Source organism: Scyliorhinus canicula, chromosome 5 (genome assembly GCF_902713615.1).
Source record: "Scyliorhinus canicula chromosome 5, sScyCan1.1, whole genome shotgun sequence".
NCBI classification, from domain to species: Eukaryota; Metazoa; Chordata; class Chondrichthyes; order Carcharhiniformes; family Scyliorhinidae; genus Scyliorhinus; species Scyliorhinus canicula.
In genome coordinates, this window is record NC_052150.1 from 231898082 (window position 1) to 231924483 (window position 26402).

At 49.2% G+C, this 26402-nt stretch overlaps 1 protein-coding gene across 1 annotated transcript in view; it reads left to right on the forward strand.

Moving 5' to 3' along the window:
* LOC119965731 (von Willebrand factor D and EGF domain-containing protein-like) overlaps nucleotides 1–26402 on the forward strand; it is a 62580-nt gene that overhangs the window by 27896 nt on the left and 8282 nt on the right. Inside the window, exons 3-6 of the mRNA XM_038796493.1 lie at nucleotides 994–1122; nucleotides 6588–6680; nucleotides 12765–12860; nucleotides 15162–15257. Coding sequence (XP_038652421.1) covers nucleotides 994–1122; nucleotides 6588–6680; nucleotides 12765–12860; nucleotides 15162–15257 — 414 coding nt within the window. The remainder of the gene's footprint in view (nucleotides 1–993; nucleotides 1123–6587; nucleotides 6681–12764; nucleotides 12861–15161; nucleotides 15258–26402) is intronic.

Below are 26402 nucleotides of genomic sequence, written 5' to 3' on the forward strand. Positions count from 1 at the left end.
AGTCTCGTTTTCGACCACAGAAACGCCTGTCTACTCCCCTTACAATTGAATCCCCTATGACTATAGCCCTGGCAGTCTTTATCCCGCCCTTCTGTGCAGCAGAGCCAGCCACGGTGCCATGAGCCTGGCTACTACTGCCTTCCCCTGGTGAGACATCTCCCCTAACAGTATCCAAAACGGTATACCTGTTTTGGAGGGAGATGACCGCAGGGGACACCTGCACTGCCTTCCTGCTCTTTCTCTGCCTTTTGGTCACCCATTCCCTGTCTCCGTCACCAATCCTAATCTGCGGTGTGACCAACTCACTGAACTTGCTATCCACAACCTCCTCAGCATCGCGGATGCTCCAAAGTGAGTCCACCCGCAGCTCCAGAGCCGCCATGCGGTCTAACAGGCGCTGCAGCTGGACACACTTCCCGCACATGAAGGAGTCAGGGGCATCGGCCGCATCCCTGAACTCCCACATTATACCCTTGATCATTCCTAATTTTAAATGCTATTGGTGGTCAGCCTTCAGTAGCCAAAGTCCGAAGATCTCGAATTCCCTCGGGACCGCTTTCGCTCTAAGTCTAAGAATCTCCTTAAAACCTTGGATGAGTGGGTTAGCACTGCTGCATCACGGCGCCGAGGTCGCAGGTTCGAATCCCGGCTCTGGGTCACTGTCCATGTGGAGTTTGCAAATTCTCCCCGTGTTTGTGTGGGTCTCACCCCCACAACCCAAAGATGTGCATGTTCGGTGGATTGGCCACGCTAAATTGCCCCTTAATTGGAAAATAATGAATTGGGTACTCTAAATTTATTTTTAAAAAACCTTCAATCAATTTTTTGGTCAATTAATCAAATATTTCCTTTTTCTGGTTGGCTGTCAGATTTGTTTTGAGAAGGTTGCTGCAAAGCACCTTGGGATGTTTCACACCAGAGTAATTGTTACTAGTTAGTAATTATTATAACAATTACAATCCATCCTGATATTTATCTCCTGATATTCTGCAGATGTGGACGAGTGTGATGATTTTACAAATGGTGGTTGTGAGCAGGTGTGTAACAACTCTCCCGGGAGTTTCAGCTGTAGTTGCTCGAGAGGCTACCAGTCACGGACTGACGACAGGACCAAGTGTGAGCGTGAGTGAGGCGCAGAACTTCCGAATTCGCACGGCACCGTTAGTGCTGACAGAGAGAGACTGAGGGCGCGATCAAATGGAAATCTGGACAGGGTTATAGGGGTAGCGCCGGGGACGTCCCCACAATCTAACGGCACTCATTTCTTTGGGCCTTGATGGGGAAGGCCCCCCTGAGGCCCCATTCAGGCTTCACTCAGGCCTCCCTCAAAACCCCGCTGAGGCCTCACTCAGGCCCCGCTGAGACCCCGTTCAGGCTTCACTCAGGCCTCCCTCAAAACCCCGCTGAGGCCTCACTCAGGCCCCATTGAGGCCTCATTCAGTCCCCTCTGAGGCCTCACTCAGGCCCCGTTGAGGCCTCATTCAGCCCCCTCTGAGGCCTCACTCAGGCCCAGCTGAATCCTCATTCAGGCCCCGCTAAGGCATTCAGGCCTCCCTCAGGCCCCGCTGAAACCTCGCTCAGGCCCCGCTGAGGCCTGACTCAGGCCCCACTGAGGCCTCACTCAGGCCCCGCTGAAACCTCGCTCAGGCCCCGCTCAGGCCCCGCTGAGGCCTCACTCAGGCCCCACTGAGGCCTCACTCTGGCCTCACTCAGGCCTCGCTGAGGCCTCATTCAGGCCCCACTCAGGCCTCACTCTGCCCTCACTGAGTGCTCATTCAGGCCCCACTCAGGCCTCATTCAGGCCCCACTCAGGCCTCACTCTGCCCTCACTGAGTGCTCATTCAGGCCCCACTCAGGCCTCATTCAGGCCCCACTCAGGCCTCACTCTGCCCTCACTGAGTGCTCATTCAGGCCCCGCTGAGGCCCCGTTGTGGTCTCACTCAGATGCATTTCCTGCACTGAGGAGCTCCGCTCATTGATGCAGGAATATATCGGCACAACATTTTCAAATGGTGCCCTGATCCCTCCACCCCACACCAACGTGACCTCACTCCCAACTTCCCAACTCACCTGGTGGATGTTCCTTGAGTCCCCCGCAACCTACGTCATGAGGGCAGGACACCCCTCCGGGCCAAATCCATGACACAGGCAAATGCCACGAGGCACCTTGGCCCTGCCAGCAAGCACCCCGGCAATGCCCATCCCAGCCTGGTGGTGCCTATCTCCCCGAGGACACGGTAGAGGGAGATTTACTCTGTATCTAACCCCGTGCTGTAGCTATCCTGGGGGTGTTTGATGGGGACAGTGTAGAGGGAACTTTACCCTGTATCTAACCCCGTGCTGTACCTGTCCTGGGAGTGTTTGATGGGGACAGTGTAGAGGGAGCTTTATTCTGTATCTAACCCCGTGCTGTAGCTATCCTGGGAGTGTTTGATGGGGACAGTGTAGAGGGAGCTTTATTCTGTATCTAACCCCGTGCTGTACTTGTCCTGGGGGTGTTTGATGGGGACAGTGCAGAGGGAGCTTTATTCTGTATCTAACCCCGTGCTGTAGCTATCCTGGGAGTGTTTGATGGGGACAGTGTAGAGGGAGCTTTATTCTGTATCTAACCCCGTGCTGTACCTGTCCTGGGAGTGTTTGATGGGGACAGTGTAGAGGAAGCTTTATTCTGTATCTAACCCCGTGCTGTAGCTATCCTGGGAGTGTTTGATGGGGCAGTGTAGAACAAAGAACAAAGAAAATTACAGCACAGGAACAGGCCCTTCGGCCCTCCCAGCCTGCGCCGATCCAGATCCTTTATCTAAACCTGTCTCCTATTTTCCAAGGTCTACTTCCCTCTGTTGCCGCCCGTTCATGTATCTGTCCAGATGCATCTTAAATGATGCTATCGTGCCCGCCTCTACCACCTCCGCTGGTAAAGCGTTCCAGGTACCCACCACCCTCTGCGTAAAAAACTTTCCACTCACATCTCCCTTAAACTTTCCCCCTCTCACCTTGAAATCGTGACCCCTTGTAACCCCACTCTTGGAAAAAGCTTGTTGCTATCCACCCTGTCCATACCTCTCATAATTTTGTAGACCTCAATCAGGTCCCCCCTCAACCTCCGTCTTTCCAACGAAAACAATCCTAATCTACTCAACCTTTCTTCATAGCTAGCACCCTCCATACCAGGCAACATCCTGGTGAAGCTCCTCTGAACCCTCTCCAAAGCATCCACATCCTTCTGGTAATGTGGCGACCAGAACTGCACGCAGTATTCCAAATGTGGCCTAACCAAAGTCCTATACAACTGTAACATGACCTGCCTACTATTGTACTCAATACCCCGTCCGATGAAGGCAAGCATGCTGTATGCCTTCTTGACCACTCTATCCACCTGCGTTGCCACCTTCAGGGTACAATGGACCTGAACTCCCAGATCTCTCTGTACATCAATTTTCCCCAGGACCCTTCCATTGACCATATAATCCGCTCTTGAATTTGATCTTCCAAAATGCATCATCTCGCATTTGCCTGGATTGAACTCCATCTGCCATTTCTCTGCCCAACTCTCCAATCTATCTAGAACATAGAACATAGAACAGTACAGCACAGAACAGGCCCTTCAGCCCTCGATGTTGTGCCGAGCAATGATCAACCTACTCAAACCCTATACCCGTAACCCAACAACTCCCCCCCCTTTACCTTACTTTTTAGGACACTATGGGCAATTTAGCATGGCCAATCCACCTAACCCGCACATCTTTGGACTGTGGGAGGATACCGGAGCACCCGGAGGAAACCCACGCACACACGGGGAGGACGTGCAGACTCCGCACAGACAGTGACCCAGCCGGGAATCGAACCTGGGACCCTGGAGCTGTGAAGCATTTATGCTAACCACCATGCTACTGTGCTGCCCCATCTATATTTTGTTGTATTCTCTGACGGTCCTCCTCGCTGTGTGCAACTCCACCAATCTTAGAATCATCTGCAAACTTGCTAATCAGACCACCTACACCTTCCTCCAGGTCATTTATGTAGATCACAAACAACAGTGGTCCGAGCACGGATCCCTGTGGAACACCACTAGTCACCCTTCTCCATTTTGAGACACTTCCTTCCACCACTAATCTCTGTCTCCTGTTGCCCAGCCAGTTCTTTATCCATCTAGCTAGTACACCCTGAACCCCATACGACTTCACTTTTTCCATCAACCTGCCATGGGAAACCTTATCAAACGCCTTACTAAAGTCCATGTCTATGACATCTACAGTCCTTCCCCAATCAATTAACTTTGTCACTTCCTCAAAGAATTCTATTAGGTTTGTAAGACATGACCTTCCCTGCACAAAACCATGCTGCCTATCACTGTTAAGTCTATTTTCTTCCAGATGTGAATAGATCCTATCCCTCAGTATCTTCTCCAACAGTTTGCCTACCACTGACGTCAAGCTCACAGGTCTGTAATTCCCTGGATTTTCCCTGCTACCCTTCTTAAACAAAGGGACAACATTAGCAATTCTCCAGTCCTCCGGGACCTCACCCGTGCTCAAGGATGCTGCAAAGACATCTGTTAAGGCCCCAGCTATTTCGACCCTCGCTTCCCTCAGTAACCTGGGATAGATCCCATCCTGTCCTGGGGACTTGTCCACCTTAATGTCTTTTAGAATATCCAAAACTTCCCCTTTCTGTAGGACAACTTGACCTAGAGTATTTAAACATCCATCCCTAGCCTCAACATCCGTCTTGTCCCTCTCCTTTGTGAATACCGATGCAAAGTACTCATTAAGAATCTCACCCATTTCCTCTGAGTCCACGCATAAATTCCCTCTCTTGTCTTTGAGTGGGCCAATCCTTTCCCTAGTTACCCTCTTGCTCCTTACATACGAATAAAAGGCTTTGGGATTTTCCTTAACCCTTTTAGCCCTTTTTATTGCGCGTAGCTTTACTCTGTATCTAACTCCGTGCTGTACCTGTCCTGGGAGTGTCTGATGGGGACAGTGTAGAGGGAGCTTTATTCTGTATCTAACCCCGTGCTGTACATATCCTGGGAGTGTTTGAGGGGGGCAGTGTAGAGGGAGCTTTACTCTGTATCTAACCCCGTGCTATACCTGTCCTGGGAGTGTTTGATGGGGACAGTGTAGAGGGAGCTTTACTCTGTATCTAACCCCGTGCTGTACCTGTCCCGGGAATATTTGCTGGGGACAGTGTAGAGGGAACTTTACTCTGTATCTAACCCCGTGCTGTATCTGTCCTGGGAATATTTGATGGGGACAGTGTAGAGTGAGATTTATTCTGTATCTCATCCCGTGCTGTACCTGTCCCGGGAATATTTGCTGGGGACAGTGTAGAGGGAGCTTTACTCTGTATCTAACCCCGTGCTGTATCTGTCCTGGGAATATTTGATGGGGACAGTGTAGAGGGAGGTTTACTCTGTATCAAACCCTGTGCTGTACTGTCCTGGGAATATTTGACAGGGGCAGTGTAGTGTGAGATTTATTCTGTATCTAACCCCGTGCTGTACCTGTCCTGGGAGTGTTTGCTGGGGACAGTGTAGAGGGAGCTTTACTGTGTATCTAACCTCGTGCTGTACCTGTCCTGGGAGTGTTTGATGGGGACAGTGTAGAGGGAACTTTACTCTGTATCTAACACCGTGCTGTACCTGTCCTGGGAGTGTTTGATGGGGACAGTGTAGAGGGAGCTTTACTCTGTATCTAACCCCGTGCTATACCTGTCCTGGGGGTGTTTGATGGGGACAGTGTAGAGGGAGCTTTACTCTGTATCTAACCCCGTGCTGTACCTGTCCCGGGAATATTTGCTGGGGACAGTGTAGAGGGAACTTTACTCTGTATCTAACCCCGTGCTGTATCTGTCCTGGGAATATTTGATGGGGACAGTGTAGAGTGAGATTTATTCTGTATCTCACCCCGTGCTGTACCTGTCCTGGGAGTGTTTGATGGGGACAGTGTAGAGGGAACTTTACTCTGTATCTAACACCGTGCTGTACCTGTTCTGGGAGTGTTTGATGGGGACAGTGTAGAGGGAGCTTTAATCTGTTTCTAACCTCGTGCTGTACCTATCCTGGGAGTGTTTGAGGGGGGCAGTGTAGAGGGAGCTTTACTCTGTATCTAACCCCGTGCTATACCTGTCCTGGGAGTGTTTGATGGGGACAGTGTAGAGGGAGCTTTACTCTGTATCTAACTCCATGCTGTACCTGTCCTGGGAGTGTTTGATGGGGACAGTGTAGAGGGAACTTTACTCTGTATCTAACACCGTGCTGTACCTGTCCTGGGAGTGTTTGATGGAGACAGTGTAGAGGGAGCTTTACTCTGTATCTAACCCCGTGCTGTACCTGTCCCGGGAATATTTGCTGGGGACAGTGTAGAGGGAGCTTTACTCTGTATCTAACCCCGTGCTGTACCTGTCCTGTGAGTGTTTGATGGGGACAGTGTAGAGGGAGCTTTACTCTGTATCTAACCCCGTGCTGTACCTGTCCCGGGAATATTTGCTGGGGACAGTGTAGAGGGAGCTTTGTCACGAGTCACGAGTCAGTTTTTGAAGCGAACATTGTGTGCTGTATAATTCTCTCTCTTTCCCTCCCTCAGCGGTTTGTAACCCTGTCTGTCAGAACTATGGGGTGTGTGTAGCTCCTGATACCTGTGACTGCCCTGCAGGATATCCTGGGCCAGGCTGTTCTGGTACGTCCCTGAATTCTTCGCCTCCTTTTTCTTGGGACATGTGTAACTGCAAACAGGAACTTTCTCGGGAAAGTGGAAATGCAGCGAAATTGTAACACGGTGGGTGGAATTCTCTGCTCCCCACGACGCCTGGGAGAATAGCGGGAGGGCCTCCCACCATTGTTTACGCCCTCCTGGCGCCTCCCGCTATTCTCCCCCACCCCCACCCCCGCACGCCGAATCGGCGCTCGCCGTTTTTCACGGTGAACGGCGATTCTCCGAGGCCGAGTTTCGGGCCGTTTCTGACCTTTTCACGACGGTGCATCAGCCAGTGTCATTCTTGACAGTTGTCAAGGCCGCGCCGCCGAGACCTCCGGGGCCCCGATACTAGCCCCGCCGGGGGGGGTGAGAATCGGATCCCAGGGGGGGCTGCGAAGGCTGGCGTGAGTGACGGCCTCTTTCACGGCAGCCTTCCCGGTTCTCTGCCGTTGCGGAGAATCGCGCCCATGAGTTCTGGCCTCGGACAATTGGTGCGAGGAATTTCAACACAGCCGATTCCAGTCCCTTCATTCACCCAGAAACTGCCCAAATATATTATATCCTTTTGGGAAGTATTTTAATTTAAATTGTTGCCCATCTTGCTGGAGTTTAATTTATACTGACGAGATTCTGGAGATTCAACACAAACCGTTACTAAATCATATTTTCTGAAGGAGGTATTAGCAGTAATCACACACCGGAACTAAAATACGGCAACATTGCAACAAATCAATCCCCAAACTAATCCCACTGCCCCACTCTATCCCACTGCCCTGCTCTATCCCCATAGCCCTGTATCAATCCCAAACTAATCTCACTGCTCCACTCTCTCCCCATAGCCCTGTATCAATTCCCAAACTAATCCCACTGCCCCACTCTCCCCATAGCCCTGTATCAATCCCAAACTAATCCCACTGCCCCGCTCTCTCCCCATAGCCCTGTGTCAATCCCAAACTAATCCCACTGTCTCACTCTCTCCCCATAGCCCTGTATCAATCCCAAACTAATCCCACTGCCCCACTCTCTCCCCATAGCCCTGTATCAATCCCAAACTAATCCCACTGCACCACTCTCTCCCCATAGCCCTGTATCAATCCCAAACTAATCCCACTGCCCCGCTCTCTCCCCATAGCCCTGTATCAATCCCCAACCTAATCCCACTGACCCTCTCTCCCCATAGCCCTGTATCAATACCCAAAATAATCCCACTGCCTCACTCTCTCCCCATAGCCCTGTATCAATCCCCAAACTAATCCCACTGCCCCACTCTCACCCCATAGCCCTGTATCAATCCCAAACTAATCTCACTGCTCCACTCTCTCCCCATAGCCCTGTATCAATCCCAAACTAATCCCACAGCCCCACTCTCCCCATAGCCCTGTATCAATCCCCAAACTAATCCCACTGCCCCACTCTCACCCCATAGCCCTGTATCAATCTCAAACTAATCTCACTGCTCCACTCTCTCCCCATAGCCCCGTATCAATCCCAAACTAATCTCACTGCTCCACTCTCCCCATAGCCCCGTATCAATCCCAAACTAATCCCACAGCCCCACTCTCCCCATAGCCCTGTATCAATCCCCAAACTAATCCCACTGCCTCACTCTCTCCCCATAGCCCTGTATCAATCCCCAAACTAATCCCACTGCCCCACTCTCTCCCCATCGCCCTGTATCAATCCCACTGCCCTGCTCTCTTCCCATAGCCCTGTATCAATCCCCAAACTAATCCCACTGCCCGCTCTCTTCCCATAGCCCTGTATCAATCCCCAAACTAATCCCACTGCCCCACTATCTCCCCATAGCCCTGTATCAATCCCCAAACTAATCCCACTGCCCCACTCTCTCCCCATAGCCCTGTATCAATCCCAAACTAATCCCACTGCCTGCTCTCTCCCCATAGCCCTGTATCAATCCCCAAACTAATCCCACTGTCCCGCTCTCTCCCCATAGCCCTGTATCAATCCCCAAACTAATCCCACTGTCCTGCTCTCTCCCCATAGCCCTGTATCAATGTCAAACTAATCCCACTGCCTCACTCTCTCCCCATAGCCCTGAATCAATCCCAAACTAATCCCACTGCCACTCTCTCCCCATAGCCCTGTATCAATCCCCAAACTAATCCCACTGCCCCACTCTCTCCCCATCGCCCTGTATCAATCCCACTGCCCTGCTCTCTTCCCATAGCCCTGTATCAATCCCCAAACTAATCCCACTGCCCGCTCTCTTCCCATAGCCCTGTATCAATCCCCAAACTAATCCCACTGCCCCACTCTCTCCCCATAGCCCTGTATCAATCCCCAAACTAATCCCACTGCCCCACTCTCTCCCCATAGCCCTGTATCAATCCCAAACTAATCCCACTGCCTGCTCTCTCCCCATAGCCCTGTATCAATCCCCAAACTAATCCCACTGTCCCGCTCTCTCCCCATAGCCCTGTATCAATCCCCAAACTAATCCCACTGTCCTGCTCTCTCCCCATAGCCCTGTATCAATGTCAAACTAATCCCACTGCCTCACTCTCTCCCCATAGCCCTGAATCAATCCCAAACTAATCCCACTGCCACTCTCTCCCCATAGCCATGTATCAATGTCAAACTAATCCCACTGCCTCACTCTCTCCCCATAGCCCTGTATCAATCCCAATCTAATCCCACTGCCACTCTCTCCCCATAGCCATGTATCAATGTCAAACTAATCCCACTGCCTCACTCTCTCCCCATAGCCCTGTATCAATCCCAATCTAATCCCACTGCCACTCTCTCCCCATAGCCATGTATCAATGTCAAACTAATCCCACTGCCCCACTCTCTCCCCATAGCCCTGTATCAATCCCCAAACTAATCCCACAGCCCTGTTCCCTCCCCATAGCCCTGTATCAATCCCCAAACTAATCCCACAGCCCTGTTCCCTCCCCATAGCCATGTATCAATGTCAAACTAATCCCACTGCCTCACTCTCTCCCCATAGCCCTGTATCAATCCCCAAACTAATCCCACTGCCTCACTCTCTCCCCATAGCCCTGTATCAATCCCAAACTAATCCCACTGCCACTCTCTCCCCCATGGCCCTGTATCAATCCCAAACTAATCCCACTGCCACTCTCTCCCCCATGGCCCTGTATCAATGCCAAACTAATCCCACTGTCCCACTCTCTCCCCATCGGCCTGTATCTTCCTCCGTTTCATATAAATTGGCTCTGCGTGTGATGTTCTGTGGCTGTCTGTTTATTTCCTATCTCTCTTCGGCATTATGTTGAATTGATGAACCCTCGTAAGTGATTCCTCAACTAGAGGAGACAGTTCCTATACATTGAAAAACCCAGTTCACAGGAATATCCAGTCCAGGGTGACACCTCGTTTACAATGCCGTAACGTTTTATCTACTATAGCTACACTGCTGTAAAGCATTATCTTCCTTATCTGCACTGCTGAAAAGCGTTATGTTCCATAGCAACAACTGGTGTACACTGTTATGTGGTAGCACAGTGGTTAGCACTGTTGCTTCACAGCTCCAGGGTCCCAGGTTTGATTCCCGGCTGGGTCACTGTCTGTGTGGAGTCTGCACGTTCTCCCCGTGTCTGCGTGGGTTTCCTCCGGGTGCTCCGGTTTCCTCCCACAAGTCCCGAAAGACGTGCTGTTAGGTGAATTGGACATTCTGAATTCTCCCTCTGTGTACCCGAACAGGCGCCGGAATGTGGCGACTAGGGGCTTTTCACAGTAACTTCATTGCAGTTTTAATGTAGCCATGATGTGGAGATGCCAGCGTTGGATTGGGGTGAGCACAGTAAGAAGTCTTACTACACCAGGTTAAAGTCCAATGGGTTTGTTTCGAATCACTAGCTTTCAGAGCACTGCTCCTTCCTCAGGTGATTCACTCCGAAAGCTAGTGATTCAAAACACACCTCCTGGACTTTAACCTGGTGTTGTCAGACCTCTTTGTGTTAATGTAAGCCTACTTGTGACAACAATATTATTGTTACCTACCATAGCTACAATACCATTAAGTTTTATTTCCTATGCCACATTGCTGCAAAGAGTTATCTTCCACAGCTGCACTGCTGTAGTAGCACAAATGGCTAGCACTGTGGCTTCACAGCTCCAGGGTTCCAGGTTCGATTCCCGGCTTGGGTCACTGTCTGTGTGGAGTCTGCACGTTCTCCCCATGTCTGCGTGGGTTTCCTCTGGGTGCTCCGGTTTCCTCCCACAGTCCAAAGACATGCTGTTAGGTGGATTGGCCATGCTAAATTGCCCTTAGTGACCAAAAAGGTTAGGAGGGGTTATTGGGTTACGGGGATAGGGTGGAAGTGAGGGCTTAAGCGGGTCAGTGCAGACTCGATGGGCCAAATGGCCTCCTTCTGCACTCTATGTTCTATGTGCTGTAAAGTGTTATTGCCCATGCCAAACTGATGTAAAGTGTTATCTTCCTTTTCCACATTGCTGCAAAGCGATATCTCCCAAGGCAACACTGCTGTAAACCGTTGCCTATCATAGCAACACTGCTGTAAAGCATTATTTACCATAGCAACACTGCTGTAAAGCATTATTTACCATAGCAACACTGCTGTAAAGCATTATTTACCATAGGTACACTGCTGTAAAGCATTATTTACCATGGCTACACTGCTGTAAAGCATTATTTACCATAGCAACACTGCTGTAAAGCATTATTTACCATAGCAACACTGCTGTAAAGCATTATTTACCATGGCTACACTGCTGTAAAGCATTATTTACCATAGCAACACTGCTGTAAAGCATTATTTACCATGGCTACACTGCTGTAAAGCATTATTTACCACGGCTACACAGCTGTAAAGCATTCATTACCATGGCTACACTTCTGTAAAGCAGTATTTACCATGGCTACACTGCTGTAAAGCATTAATTACCATAGCAACACAGCTGTAAAGCATTATGTACCATAGCTACTCTGCTGTAAAGCATTAATTACCATAGCTACACGGCTGTAAAGCATTATTTACCATAGCAACACTGCTGTAAAGCATTATTTACCATAGCGACACTTCTGGAAAGCATTATTTACCATGGCTACACTGCTGTAAAGCATTATTTACCATAGCAACACTGCTGTAAAGTATTATTTACAATCGCTACACTGCTGGAAAACATTATTTACCATGGCTACACTGCTGTAAAGCATTATTTACCATAGCTACACTGCCGTAAAGCATTAATCACCACAGCAACACTGGTGTAAAGCATTATTTATGAAATTAAAAATGAAAATCGCTTATTGTCACAAGTAAGCTTCAAATGAAGTTACTGTGAACATAGAACATAGAACACTACAGCGCAGTACGGGCCCTTCGGCCCTCGATGTTGCGCCGACCTGTGAAACCATCTGAAGCCTATCTGACCTACACTATTCCATTTTCATCCATATGTCTATCCAGTGACCACTTAAATGCCCTTAAAGTTGGCGAGTCTACTACAGTTGCAGGCAGGGCGTTCCACACCCCTACTACTCTCTGAGTAAAGAAACTGCCTCTGACATCTGTCCTATATCTATCACCCCTCAATTTAAAGCTATGCCCCCTCGTGTTGGTCATCACCATCCGAGGAAAGAGACTCTCACTGTCCACCCTATCTAACCCTCTGACTATCTTATATGTCTCTATTAAGTCACCTCTCGGCCTTCTCCTCTCTAATGAAAACAACCTCAAGTCCCTGAGCCTTTCCTCGTAAGACCCTAGTCCTGAAAAGCCCCTAGTCGCCACATTCCGGTGCCTGTTCGGAGAGGCTGGTACGGGAATTGAACACTTGCTGCTGGTCTGCCTTGGTCTGCTTTAAAAGCCAGCGATTTAGCCCTGTGCTAAACCAGCCCCCATAGGTACACTTTTTTTTACCATGGCTACACTGCTGTAAAACATTATTTACCATGTCCACACAGCTGTAAAATGGACAGTATCATTCCTGCTGTGAAGTGTTCACCCTAGCAGCAAGGAGCCTGTGTGAGCATCTAGACAGGTTGCAGTTTCTCTGCAGTGTCCTGTGAACGAACGAGCCTAATCTAACTTTTGCCTTTCCTCTCTCTGTCTATAGCAATGTGTTCACCGCCATGCTCTCATGGTGGGACCTGCATGCGTTCCAATATGTGCCTGTGTTCCCAGGGTTGGACTGGACGTGGCTGCCAGTCAGGTAAGTGTGACAACGTTTATGAAACGGTGAGCTCCAATCTTAGGGCCTCCCACAGCCTGATGCTCACAACATTCAAATTTAGTGTATTGCTTCACAAATTTCCTCAACTCCCTCATGCACATCTCCTGCCTCTCTGTGTGCAGCCGATATGTAACTGACCAGATAACCTGTTTCACTCATCGAACAAAGAGAACAAGGAACAATACAGCACAGGAACAGGCCCTTCAGCCCTCCAAGCCTGTACCAGTCATGATACCAACCTTTGCCAAAATCCTCAGTCCTTCCTTGTGCCGTATCCCTCTATACCCATCCTATCCATGTGTTTGTCAACGCCGTTAATGTTTGAACGTCGTTTGAACGCCGTTAATGTATCTGCTTCCACAACCTCTCCTGGCAACGCATTCCAGTCACTCACCACCCTCTGTGTAAAAACCCTGCCTCACACATCTCCTCTAAACTTTGCCCCATGAACGTTAAAGCTATGCCCCCTGGTGACTTACCCCTCCACCTTGGGAAAGAGTGCCTGCCCATCCACTCTATCCATGCCCCTCTTGTAGACCTCTATCAGGCCACCCCTCAACCTCCGTCTTTCTAATGAAAACAGTCTGAGTCTATTCAGCCTCTCCACATAGCTAACACCCTCCAGACCAGGCAACGTCCTGGTAAACCTCCTCTGCAGCCTCTCCAAAGCCTCCACATCCTTCTGGTAGTGTAGCAACCAGAATTGTGCGCAATATTCCAAGTGTGGCCTGACCAAGGTTCTATACAACTGTACCATGATTTGCCAGTTTTTATACTCGATGCCCCGTCCAATGAAGGCCAGCATTCCGTCTGCTTTCTTGACTACCTTGTCCACTTGTGTTGGAATCTTCAAAGATCTGTGGATCTGCACGCCCAGATCTCTCTGACTTTCTATATTCCTAAGAGTTTTGCCATTTACGGTATATTTCCCCTCTATGTTAGACCTACCAAAATACATTACCTCATCCGCAAACTTACTAATCGTACCAGCTACATTTTCCTCCAAATCATTTTTGTATATTACAAACAAATAAAGCCGAGAATACTGTATGCTTTAATACTCGTTCCATACTTGTCCTGCCACCTTCAACATTTATGCCCATATACACCCAGGCTCCTCTGGGTTTAGAATGTACCCTTCAATTTAAATTATCTCTCCATGTCTCACAGTTCTCCACATTGAAGCTCACCTGCCACTTGTCCCCCTCTATCCCACCAACTTGGCTCTGCCATTTTGAAGTTCTACACCATCCTCACCATTCACAATACTTCCAAGTTTTATATCATCTACAAATTATGAAATTGTGCAGTGTCCACTACCTAGAGGCTGAGTGGGTTGTGTCCCTTCCTCTGAGCGAGAAACTCTGGGTTTGAATCCCACCCCAGGAGTTGATGGTCAGGGTTCATTACGCAGTCAAACGTGTGCCAACCTGCAAATCCTTCCAACACGCCAACATCTGTCAGAAAGAGTGGTTCAGCCACGCTTGATGGGGCGTGGCACCCCTCAAACTATAATATTCTATTAGATATGTCACGATCTCATTGACTGGTGGAACAGATTCAGTGGGCCGAATGGCCTACGTCCCTTATCTTTGGCAACAGACTATCGACCTGTTCCTCACTGAGTGAACCGATGAAAATCTGCCCTGAGCACCACGAAGTACGGGAATGGAAACAAGAACAAAACCAATTTCCAGCTCATTAATATATGTCAGGGAATGGAAAGATCCCACCGCTAATCCCTGGGGAATTCCACCACTGTGCACTGCTTCCAACCGACCATTCAGCCCCTCCTATCTGCTCTTTCTGACCTTTGACTTCAACTCCACCTTTGCACTTGATCCAGGGCTCGAATGTGAACTGATTCAGGTTCCAGGGAGCCAATAAGATGGCAATGTGCAACCTTAATGTTCCAGGTAAAGTGAGGTCATCTTCTGACTCTGTTAGCCGTGGTTCCTATTGGTCAGGAGGAGGCCACTGCATTTCAGTGCGGGGGTTCCAGTCGGCGCCGGTGCTAACCCCTCACCGGTGCCAGAATCGGTGAGGGTTTCATGCCGATTATTCAGTTGTAAAAGACCACACATGCTCTGCTGGCACCGGCACTTTGCTGCTGAAACGGAGAATCCAGCCCAGGGTCTAATCAAATCACTACTGAACCCTTCAATACGTTGCTTGGTTATTTTAAGATTCCATTTGTAATTTTAAGTTTGGGCTTTATCAATTAAATATCAGAACTTGTTATTAACCCCTGGATTGTGTCTTTATTTCTCCACTTGGTAGCTCTCTGTGACTTGCCCTGTGCGAATGGAGGGAGATGTATTGCACCCAACTCCTGCCAATGTCCTTCTGACTACACAGGACGGCAGTGTCTCACAGGTACCTGACAAGTTGTTTTATTATTACACAGGACGTAGGCATCACTGGCTAGGCCAGCATTTATTGCCCATCCCTAATTGTCCCAGGCAAGGTGCTGGTCAGCTGCCTTCTTGAACCGCTGCAGTCCATGTGGTGTAGGTATACCCCCAGTGCTGTTAGAAAGGGAGTTCCACAATTTTGATCTAGCCACAGATATATTTCCAAGTCAGGATCGTGAGTGACTGGGAGGGGAGCCTCCAGGTGGTGGGGTTCTATTTGTCCTTCTTCCTTCTCAAAGCTAGAGAGGTTTGACTCCAGCCAGCGGAGAGTTTTCCCCCTGATTCCCATTGACTCCAGTTTAGCTCCGTCTCCTTGATTCCCATTGACTCCAGTTTAGCTCCGTCTCCTTGATTCCCATTGACTCCAGTTTAGCTCCGTCTCCTTGATTCCCATTGACTCCAGTTTAGCTCGGGCTCCTTGATTCCCATTGACTCCAGTTTAGCTCCGTCTCCTTGATTCCCATTGACTCCAGTTTAGCTCCGTCTCCTTGATTCCCATTGACTCCAGTTTAGCTCGGGATCCTTGATTCCCATTGACTCCAGTTTAGCTCCGTCTCCTTGATTCCCATTGACTCCAGTTTAGCTCCGTCTCCTTGATTCCCATTGACTCCAGTTTAGCTCGGGATCCTTGATTCCCATTGACTCCAGTTTAGCTCCGTCTCCTTGATTCCCATTGACTCCAGTTTAGCTCCGTCTCCTTGATTCCCATTGACTCCAGTTTAGCTGCGTCTCCTTGATTCCCATTGACTCCAGTTTAGCTCCGTCTCCCTGATTCCCATTGACTCCAGTTTAGCTCGGGATCCTTGATTCCCATTGACTCCAGTTTAGCTCCGTCTCCTTGATTCCCATTGACTCCAGTTTAGCTCGGGCTCCTTGATTCCCATTGACTCCAGTTTAGCTCCGTCTCCTTGATTCCCATTGACTCCAGTTTAGCTCCGTCTCCTTGATTCCCATTGACTCCAGTTTAGCTCGGGATCCTTGATTCCCATTGACTCCAGTTTAGCTCCGTCTCCTTGATTCCCATTGACTCCAGTTTAGCTCGGGATCCTTGATGCCCATTGACTCCAGTTTAGCTCGGGATCCTTGATTCCCATTGACTCCAGTTTAGCTCCGTCTCCTTGATTCCCATTGACTCCAGTTTAGCTCGGGATCCTTGATTCCCATTGACTCCAGTTTAGCTCGGGCTCCTTGATTCCCATTGACTCCAGTTTAGCTCCGTCTCCTTGATTCCCATTGACTCCAGTTTAGCTCGGGATCCTTGATTCCCATTGACTCCAGTTTAGCTCGGGCTCCTTGATTCCCATTGACTCCAGTTTAGCTCCGTCTCCTTGATTCCCATTGACTCCAGTTTAGCTCCGTCTCCTTGATTCCCATTGACTCCAGTTTAGCTCCGTCTCCTTGATTCCCATTGACTCCAGTTTAGCTCGGGCTCCTTGATTCCCATTGACTCCAGTTTAGCTCGGGATCCTTGATTCCCATTGACTCCAGTTTAGCTCCGTCTCCTTGATTCCCATTGACTCCAGTTTAGCTCGGGCTCCTTGATCCCCATTGACTCCAGTTTAGCTCAGTCTCCTTGATTCCCATTGACTCCAGTTTAGCTCCGTCTCCTTGATTCCCATTGACTCCAGTTTAGCTCCGTCTCCTTGATTCCCATTGACTCCAGTTTAGCTCCGTCTCCCTGATTCCCATTGACTCCAGTTTAGCTCCGTCTCCTTGATTCCCATTGACTCCAGTTTAGCTCCGTCTCCTTGATTCCCATTGACTCCAGTTTAGCTCCGTCTCCCTGATTCCCATTGACTCCAGTTTAGCTCCGTCTCCTTGATTCCCATTGACTCCAGTTTAGCTCCGTCTCCTTGATTCCCATTGACTCCAGTTTAGCTCCGTCTCCCTGATTCCCATTGACTCCAGTTTAGCTCCGTCTCCTTGATTCCCATTGACTCCAGTTTAGCTCCGTCTCCTTGATTCCCATTGACTCCAGTTTAGCTCCGTCTCCTTGATTCCCATTGACTCCAGTTTAGCTCGGGATCCTTGATTCCCATTGACTCCAGCTTAGCTCCGTCTCCTTGATTCCCATTGACTCCAGTTTAGCTCGGGCTCCTTGATTCCCATTGACTCCAGTTTAGCTCCGTCTCCTTGATTCCCATTGACTCCAGTTTAGCTCCGTCTCCTTGAGTCCCATTGACTCCAGTTTAGCTCGGGATCCTTGATTCCCATTGACTCCAGTTTAGCTCGGGATCCTTGATTCCCATTGACTCCAGTTTAGCTCCGTCTCCTTGATTCCCATTGACTCCAGTTTAGCTCCGTCTCCTTGATTCCCATTGACTCCAGTTTAGCTCTGGATCCTTGATTCCCATTAACTCCAGTTTAGCTCCGTCTCCCTGATTCCCATTGACTCCAGTTTAGCTCCGTCTCCTTGATTCCCATTGACTCCAGTTTAGCTCCGTCTCCTTGATTCCCATTGACTCCAGTTTAGCTCCGTCTCCTTGATTCCCATTGACTCCAGTTTAGCTCCGTCTCCTTGATTCCCATTGACTCCAGTTTAGCTCGGGCTCCTTGATTCCCATTGACTCCAGTTTAGCTCGGGCTCCTTGATTCCCATTGACTCCAGTTTAGCTCTGGATCCTTGATTCCCATTGACTCCAGTTTAGCTCGGGTTCCTTGATTCCCATTGACTCCAGTTTAGCTCGGGCTCCCTGATTCCCATTGACTCCAGTTTAGCTCCGTCTCCTTGATTCCCATTGACTCCAGTTTAGCTCCGTCTCCTTGATTCCCATTGACTCCAGTTTAGCTCCGTCTCCTTGATTCCCATTGACTCCAGTTTAGCTCCGTCTCCTTGATTCCCATTGACTCCAGTTTAGCTCGGGATCCTTGATTCCCATTGACTCCAGTTTAGCTCGGGATCCTTGATTCCCATTGACTCCAGTTTAGCTCGGGATCCATGATTCCCATTGACTCCAGTTTAGCTCGGGATCCCTGATTCCCATTGACTCCAGTTTAGCTCCGTCTCCTTGATTCCCATTGACTCCAGTTTAGCTCCGTCTCCTTGATTCCCATTGACTCCAGTTTAGCTCCGTCTCCTTGAGTCCCATTGACTCCAGTTTAGCTCGGGATCCTTGATTCCCATTGACTCCAGTTTAGCTCCGTCTCCTTGATTCCCATTGACTCCAGTTTAGCTCGGGCTCCTTGATTCCCATTGACTCCAGTTTAGCTCGGGCTCCTTGATTCCCATTGACTCCAGTTTAGCTCGGGCTCCTTGATTCCCATTGACTCCAGTTTAGCTCCGTCTCCTTGATTCCCATTGACTCCAGTTTAGCTCCGTCTCCTTGATTCCCATTGACTCCAGTTTAGCTCGGGCTCCTTGATTCCCATTGACTCCAGTTTAGCTCGGGATCCTTGATTCCCATTGACTCCAGTTTAGCTCCGTCTCCTTGATTCCCATTGACTCCAGTTTAGCTCGGGATCCTTGATTCCCATTGACTCCAGTTTAGCTCCGTCTCCTTGATTCCCATTGACTCCAGTTTAGCTCGGGCTCCTTGATTCCCATTGACTCCAGTTTAGCTCCGTCTCCCTGATTCCCATTGACTCCAGTTTAGCTCGGGCTCCTTGATTCCCATTGACTCCAGTTTAGCTCGGGATCCTTGATTCCCATTGACTCCAGTTTAGCTCCGTCTCCTTGATTCCCATTGACTCCAGTTTAGCTCGGGCTCCTTGATCCCCATTGACTCCAGTTTAGCTCAGTCTCCTTGATTCCCATTGACTCCAGTTTAGCTCCGTCTCCTTGATTCCCATTGACTCCAGTTTAGCTCCGTCTCCTTGATTCCCATTGACTCCAGTTTAGCTCCGTCTCCCTGATTCCCATTGACTCCAGTTTAGCTCCGTCTCCTTGATTCCCATTGACTCCAGTTTAGCTCCGTCTCCTTGATTCCCATTGACTCCAGTTTAGCTCCGTCTCCCTGATTCCCATTGACTCCAGTTTAGCTCCGTCTCCTTGATTCCCATTGACTCCAGTTTAGCTCCGTCTCCTTGATTCCCATTGACTCCAGTTTAGCTCCGTCTCCCTGATTCCCATTGACTCCAGTTTAGCTCCGTCTCCTTGATTCCCATTGACTCCAGTTTAGCTCCGTCTCCTTGATTCCCATTGACTCCAGTTTAGCTCCGTCTCCTTGATTCCCATTGACTCCAGTTTAGCTCGGGATCCTTGATTCCCATTGACTCCAGTTTAGCTCCGTCTCCTTGATTCCCATTGACTCCAGTTTAGCTCGGGCTCCTTGATTCCCATTGACTCCAGTTTAGCTCCGTCTCCTTGATTCCCATTGACTCCAGTTTAGCTCCGTCTCCTTGAGTCCCATTGACTCCAGTTTAGCTCGGGATCCTTGATTCCCATTGACTCCAGTTTAGCTCGGGATCCTTGATTCCCATTGACTCCAGTTTAGCTCCGTCTCCTTGATTCCCATTGACTCCAGTTTAGCTCCGTCTCCTTGATTCCCATTGACTCCAGTTTAGCTCTGGATCCTTGATTCCCATTAACTCCAGTTTAGCTCCGTCTCCCTGATTCCCATTGACTCCAGTTTAGCTCCGTCTCCTTGATTCCCATTGACTCCAGTTTAGCTCCGTCTCCTTGATTCCCATTGACTCCAGTTTAGCTCCGTCTCCTTGATTCCCATTGACTCCAGTTTAGCTCCTTTCCTTGATTCCCATTGACTCCAGTTTAGCTCGGGCTCCTTGATTCCCATTGACTCCAGTTTAGCTCGGGCTCCTTGATTCCCATTGACTCCAGTTTAGCTCTGGATCCTTGATTCCCATTGACTCCAGTTTAGCTCGGGCTCCTTGATTCCCATTGACTCCAGATTAGCTCGGGCTCCCTGATTCCCATTGACTCCAGTTTAGCTCCGTCTCCTTGATTCCCATTGACTCCAGTTTAGCTCCGTCTCCTTGATTCCCATTGACTCCAGTTTAGCTCCGTCTCCTTGATTCCCATTGACTCCAGTTTAGCTCCGTCTCCTTGATTCCCATTGACTCCAGTTTAGCTCGGGATCCTTGATTCCATTGACTCCAGTTAGCTCGGGATCCTTGATTCCCATTGACTCCAGTTTAGCTCGGGATCCATGATTCCCATTGACTCCAGTTTAGCTCGGGATCCCTGATTCCCATTGACTCCAGTTTAGCTCCGTCTCCTTGATTCCCATTGACTCCAGTTTAGCTCCGTCTCCTTGATTCCCATTGACTCCAGTTTAGCTCCGTCTCCTTGAGTCCCATTGACTCCAGTTTAGCTCGGGATCCTTGATTCCCATTGACTCCAGTTTAGCTCCGTCTCCTTGATTCCCATTGACTCCAGTTTAGCTCGGGCTCCTTGATTCCCATTGACTCCAGTTTAGCTCGGGCTCCTTGATTCCCATTGACTCCAGTTTAGCTCGGGCTCCTTGATTCCCATTGACTCCAGTTTAGCTCCGTCTCCTTGATTCCTATTGACTCCAGTTTAGCTCCGTTTCCTTGATTCCCATTGACTCCAGTTTAGCTCGGGCTCCTTGATTCCCATTGACTCCAGTTTAGCTCGGGATCCTTGATTCCCATTGACTCCAGTTTAGCTCCGTCTCCTTGATTCCCATTGACTCCAGTTTAGCTCGGGATCCTTGTTTCCCATTGACTCCAGTTTAGCTCCGTCTCCTTGATTCCCATTGACTCCAGTTTAGCTCGGGCTCCTTGATTCCCATTGACTCCAGTTTAGCTCCGTCTCCCTGATTCCCATTGACTCCAGTTTAGCTCGGGCTCCTTGATTCCCATTGACTCCAGTTTAGCTCCGTCTCCTTGATTCCCATTGACTCCAGTTTAGCTCGGGATCCTTGATTCCCATTGACTCCAGTTTAGCTCCGTCTCCTTGATTCCCATTGACTCCAGTTTAGCTCGGGCTCCTTGATTCCCATTGACTCCAGTTTAGCTCCGTCTCCTTGATTCCCATTGACTCCAGTTTAGCTCCGTCTCCTTGATTCCCATTGACTCCAGTTTAGCTCCGTCTCCTTGATTCCCATTGACTCCAGTTTAGCTCCGTCTCCTTGATTCCCATTGACTCCAGTTTAGCTCCGTCTCCTTGATTCCCATTGACTCCAGTTTAGCTCCGTCTCCTTGATTCCCATTGACTCCAGATTAGCTCGGGCTCCTTGATTCCCATTGACTCCAGTTTAGCTCGGGCTCCTTGATTCCCATTGACTCCAGTTTAGCTCGGGCTCCTTGATTCCCATTGACTCCAGTTTAGCTCCGTCTCCTTGATTCCCATTGACTCCAGTTTAGCTCCGTCTCCTTGATTCCCATTGACTCCAGTTTAGCTCGGGCTCCTTGATTCCCATTGACTCCAGTTTAGCTCGGGATCCTTGATTCCCATTGACTCCAGTTTAGCTCCGTCTCCTTGATTCCCATTGACTCCAGTTTAGCTCGGGATCCTTGATTCCCATTGACTCCAGTTTAGCTCCGTCTCCTTGATTCCCATTGACTCCAGTTTAGCTCGGGCTCCTTGATTCCCATTGACTCCAGTTTAGCTCCGTCTCCCTGATTCCCATTGACTCCAGTTTAGCTCGGGCTCCTTGATTCCCATTGACTCCAGTTTAGCTCCGTCTCCTTGATTCCCATTGACTCCAGTTTAGCTCGGGATCCTTGATTCCCATTGACTCCAGTTTAGCTCCGTCTCCTTGATTCCCATTGACTCCAGTTTAGCTCGGGCTCCTTGATTCCCATTGACTCCAGTTTAGCTCCGTCTCCTTGATTCCCATTGACTCCAGTTTAGCTCCGTCTCCTTGATTCCCATTGACTCCAGTTTAGCTCCGTCTCCTTGATTCCCATTGACTCCAGTTTAGCTCCGTCTCCTTGATTCCCATTGACTCCAGTTTAGCTCCGTCTCCTTGATTTCCATTGACTCCAGTTTAGCTCCGTCTCCTTGATTCCCATTGGCTCCAGTTTAGCTTGGGATCCTTGATTCCCATTGACTCCAGTTTAGCTCCGTCTCCTTGATTCCCATTGGCTCCAGTTTAGCTCGGGATCCTTGATTCCCATTGGCTCCAGTTTAGCTCGGGATCCTTGATTCCCATTGGCTCCAGTTTAGCTCCGTCTCCTTGATTCCCATTGACTCCAGTTTAGCTCGGGCTCCTTGATTCCCATTGACTCCAGTTTAGCTCCGTCTCCTTGATTCCCATTGACTCCAGTTTAGCTCCATCTCCTTGATTCCCATTGACTCCAGTTTAGCTCCGTCTCCTTGATTCCCATTGACTCCAGTTTAGCTCCGTCTCCTTGATTCCCATTGACTCCAGTTTAGCTCGGGCTCCTTGATTCCCATTGACTCCAGTTTAGCTCGGGCTCCCTGATTCCCATTGACTCCAGTTTAGCTCCGTCTCCTTGATTCCCATTGACTCCAGTTTAGCTCGGGCTCCTTGATTCCCATTGACTCCAGTTTAGCTCCGTCTCCTTGATTCCCATTGACTCCAGTTTAGCTCGGGCTCCTTGATTCCCATTGACTCCAGTTTAGCTCGGGATCCTTGATTCCCATTGACTCCAGTTTAGCTCGGGATCCTTGATTCCCATTGACTCCAGTTTAGCTCGGGCTCCTTGATTCCCATTGACTCCAGTTTAGCTCCGTCTCCTTGATTCCCATTGACTCCAGTTTAGCTCCGTCTCCTTGATTCCCATTGACTCCAGTTTAGCTCGGGCTCCTTGATTCCCATTGACTCCAGTTTAGCTCGGGCTCCTTGATGCCACACTCGGTCAAATGCTGCCTTGATGTCGAGGGCCGTCACTCTCACCTCCCCTCTGGCATTCAGCTCTTTTGTCCATGTTTGAGCCAAGGCTGTAATGAGGTCAGGAGCTGAGTGACCCTGGGCGGAACCCAAACTAAGCAGGTTATTGCTGAGTAAGTGCCATTTGATAGCATTGTTGATGATGTAAAACATGCAGGAACAGAATCGTGGAACTGCGAATTAGTTTTAACAGTAATAAAAACATTTATTAAACAGTAGATTAGGATGCAATACTCCTTTACTCCCCTCTTAGCTGAACAATTACACACAGGTTTTAGGATTAACATGGTTTACAAAGTACAGCTTAATCGACATTGGTCTCATGGACACAAAGTCCCTTTTAAGCACACAAGATGACTGTGGACAAAATCCTAAGTGAATGTTTGTGCATGTTTCCTCAGGATTCCCCATCAAATTATTGTCACATGAGAGTCTCTAAACTCTACTCTCAAAACATACTTCAACATCTTCTCCCAGAAGTATGCTTCCCTTCGCAGTTTGCATTCCAAATCCAGATCAGGATTTCCAAATGATACTTTGAAACAAGCTTCAGCTCCACTTTTAACAGCAAAACCTGTCCAGGATTTTACACCAACCCCTTTTGGATTTTGTTGCCTTGACTGCTGTGAAAATTGCTCACAATTGCTTGAACTCTCCATTCCCAGACTATTTAAAATGACATCAGGGGCGGGATTCTCCCCTACCCGGCAGGGCGGGGGGTCCCGGCGTAGCGGAGTGGCGCCAACCACTCCAGCGTCGGGCCTCCCCAAAGGTGCAGAATTCTCCGCACCTTTAGGGGCCAAGCCCTCACATTGAGGGGCTAGGCCCGTGCCGGAGCGGTTGGCACCACACCGACTGGCGCCCAAACCGGCTCCAGCGGCCTTTGACGCCCGGGGCTGGCTGAAAGGCCTTCGCCGGTTCGCGCATGCGCCAGTGCGTCAGCTGCTGCTGACATCACCACCGGCGCATGCGCGCTGGGGGATTCTCTTCCGCCTCCGCCATGGTGGAGGTCGTGGCGGCGGTGGAAGAAAAAGAGTGCCCCCACGGCACAGGCCCGCCTGCCGATCGGTGGTCCCCGATCGCGGGCCTGGCCACCGTGGGGACACCCATCGGGGTCCGATCGCCCCGCGCCCCCCCAGGACCCCGGGGGCCCGCTCGCGCTGCCGATCCCGCCCCCACTGCGGGGGGTCGGAGAATTTCGCCCCAGATGTTTGTTTTACCTTTGAAGGCTGCTTCCCCACTTTAAGTCTGGTTACTGAAATTGTCTCTTTAACTCAAAACACTTTGTTTACTCTTCCTTGAATTCTTCTGAACAATACTTTGGTCTCTGTTCACTTAACTCCAGACTTCTTAAACACCTCTTTATTTCTCTAGTTTCCTTAACTCGCTGAACTTTAGATTTCTGTATCTGTTTTCTTAACCATTACCCCATAGTAAGGTTTATCTTCTCGAAAGGCTGAGAGAGATGTTCCCTCTTTAGCCTTCTAAAACCAACTGTAGATCTATGAGAGCTGCCTTCTCTCTCACTGCCTATCTCCAACTGCAATCAAATGAGCTAAATCAATACTTAAAAGCTTCTCTACCTTAAAAGGCCCATGTTGTTAAGCAACCACTGCTGGTTTATTTATTCTTCACGCCTTAGCCCTCTCTAAGCACATTAGGAACACAGTTGGAAGTTAACCAACCCCCACACATACGCCTTTGTCCAACATGAATCTAAGTGGAGGTTTACACTTTTAGGTACAGAAATAATGAATTAAACATACTTAAAATGGCATCTTATTTCAACAGGGAATTCTGAAGGGAAATGTAAACAGACAGATATTTGGGCACACATCGATCCCAACGATGTAGGCAGACAAGGAGCGGGATGAGGTCCTGCAGGCAGAATTTAGTTCTGATGAATGCGTGGCTGGAGAGATGGTGCAGGAGGGAGGGATTTAGATTTCTGGGACATTGGGAGTGTATTTGGGATGATGGGACCTGGACAAGGCGGACGGTTTGCACCTGAACTAAAATGAGAGCAGTGTCCTTGCAGGGCGGTTTGCAGGTGCTGTTGGGGAGGGTTTAAACTAACTTGGCAGGGGCCTGGGATCCTGAGAGAGGGTTCAGTAGGGATAGATGCACAGCCAGAATTAGAGACGGCAAGCGAGTCAGGAAGCATTAGAATGTCTGGACCAGTTAATTCACACGGGAGTTTGGCAAGATTGGATGGTATTTATTTTAATGCAAGAATGGGTGGGTAACAGTGAGATTGAGAGTCTTGGGTTATGTAACAAACAGTAATGGATACAGCACTGATCCCCGTGATACGCCGCTAGACACCGGCCTCCAGTTACTCAAACAGCCTCTCCCACCACCCTCTTGTGTCCTGTCACTGAACCAGTTTCAGATCCATCTCAACATGTCTCCTTGAATTCCGTGTGTTTCAACCTTCTCAATCAGTTTCTCATGTGGGACCTTGTCAAATGCTTTGCTAAAATCCAGATAAAGAACCAGAAGATACAGGAGCAGAATTAGGCCACTCGGCCCATCGAGTCTGCTCTGCCATTCAATCATGGCTGATATTTTCTCATCCCCATTCTCCTGCCTTCTCCCCATAACCCCTGATCCCCTTATTAATCAAGAACCTATCTATCTCTGTCTTAAAGACATTCCGTGATTTGGCCTCCACAGCCTTCTGCGGCAAAGAGTTCCACAGATTCACCACCCTCTGGCTGAAGAAATTCCTCCTCATCTCTGTTTTAAAGGATCGTCCCCTTTAGTCTGAGATGGTGTCCTCTGGTTCTAGTTTCTCCGACAAGTGGAAACATCCTCTCCATCCAGGCCTCGCAGTATCCTGTAAGTTTCAATAAGATCCCCCCTCATCCTTCTAAACATCAAGTACAGACCCAGAATCCTCAACCATTCCTCATACACCAAGCTCTTCATTCCAGGGATCATTCTTGTGAACCTCCTCTGGACTCTTTCCAAGGCCAGCACATCCTTCCATAGATATGGAGCCTAAAACTGCCCCTGGAATCCTGGCAGATTACCACTAATGCACCCGCTATTCGTAGAGCCACTTCCTTGAGTTCTCTTAGAAGTAGATTCTGAGGCCCTGGGGATTTTTCGGCCTTCAATTCCATCAATTTCCCCAACACCATTTCTCTACTAATATTGATCACCTTCAATTCCTCCCACTAAACCCTGTGTTCCCCAACATTTCTGATATCTGATTTGTGTCCTTATTTGTGAAGACAGAACCAAAGAATGTATTTAGTTACTCAGTCATTTCTTTGTCCTTTATTATCCATTCCCCGTTTCTGACTGTAAGGGACCTACATTTG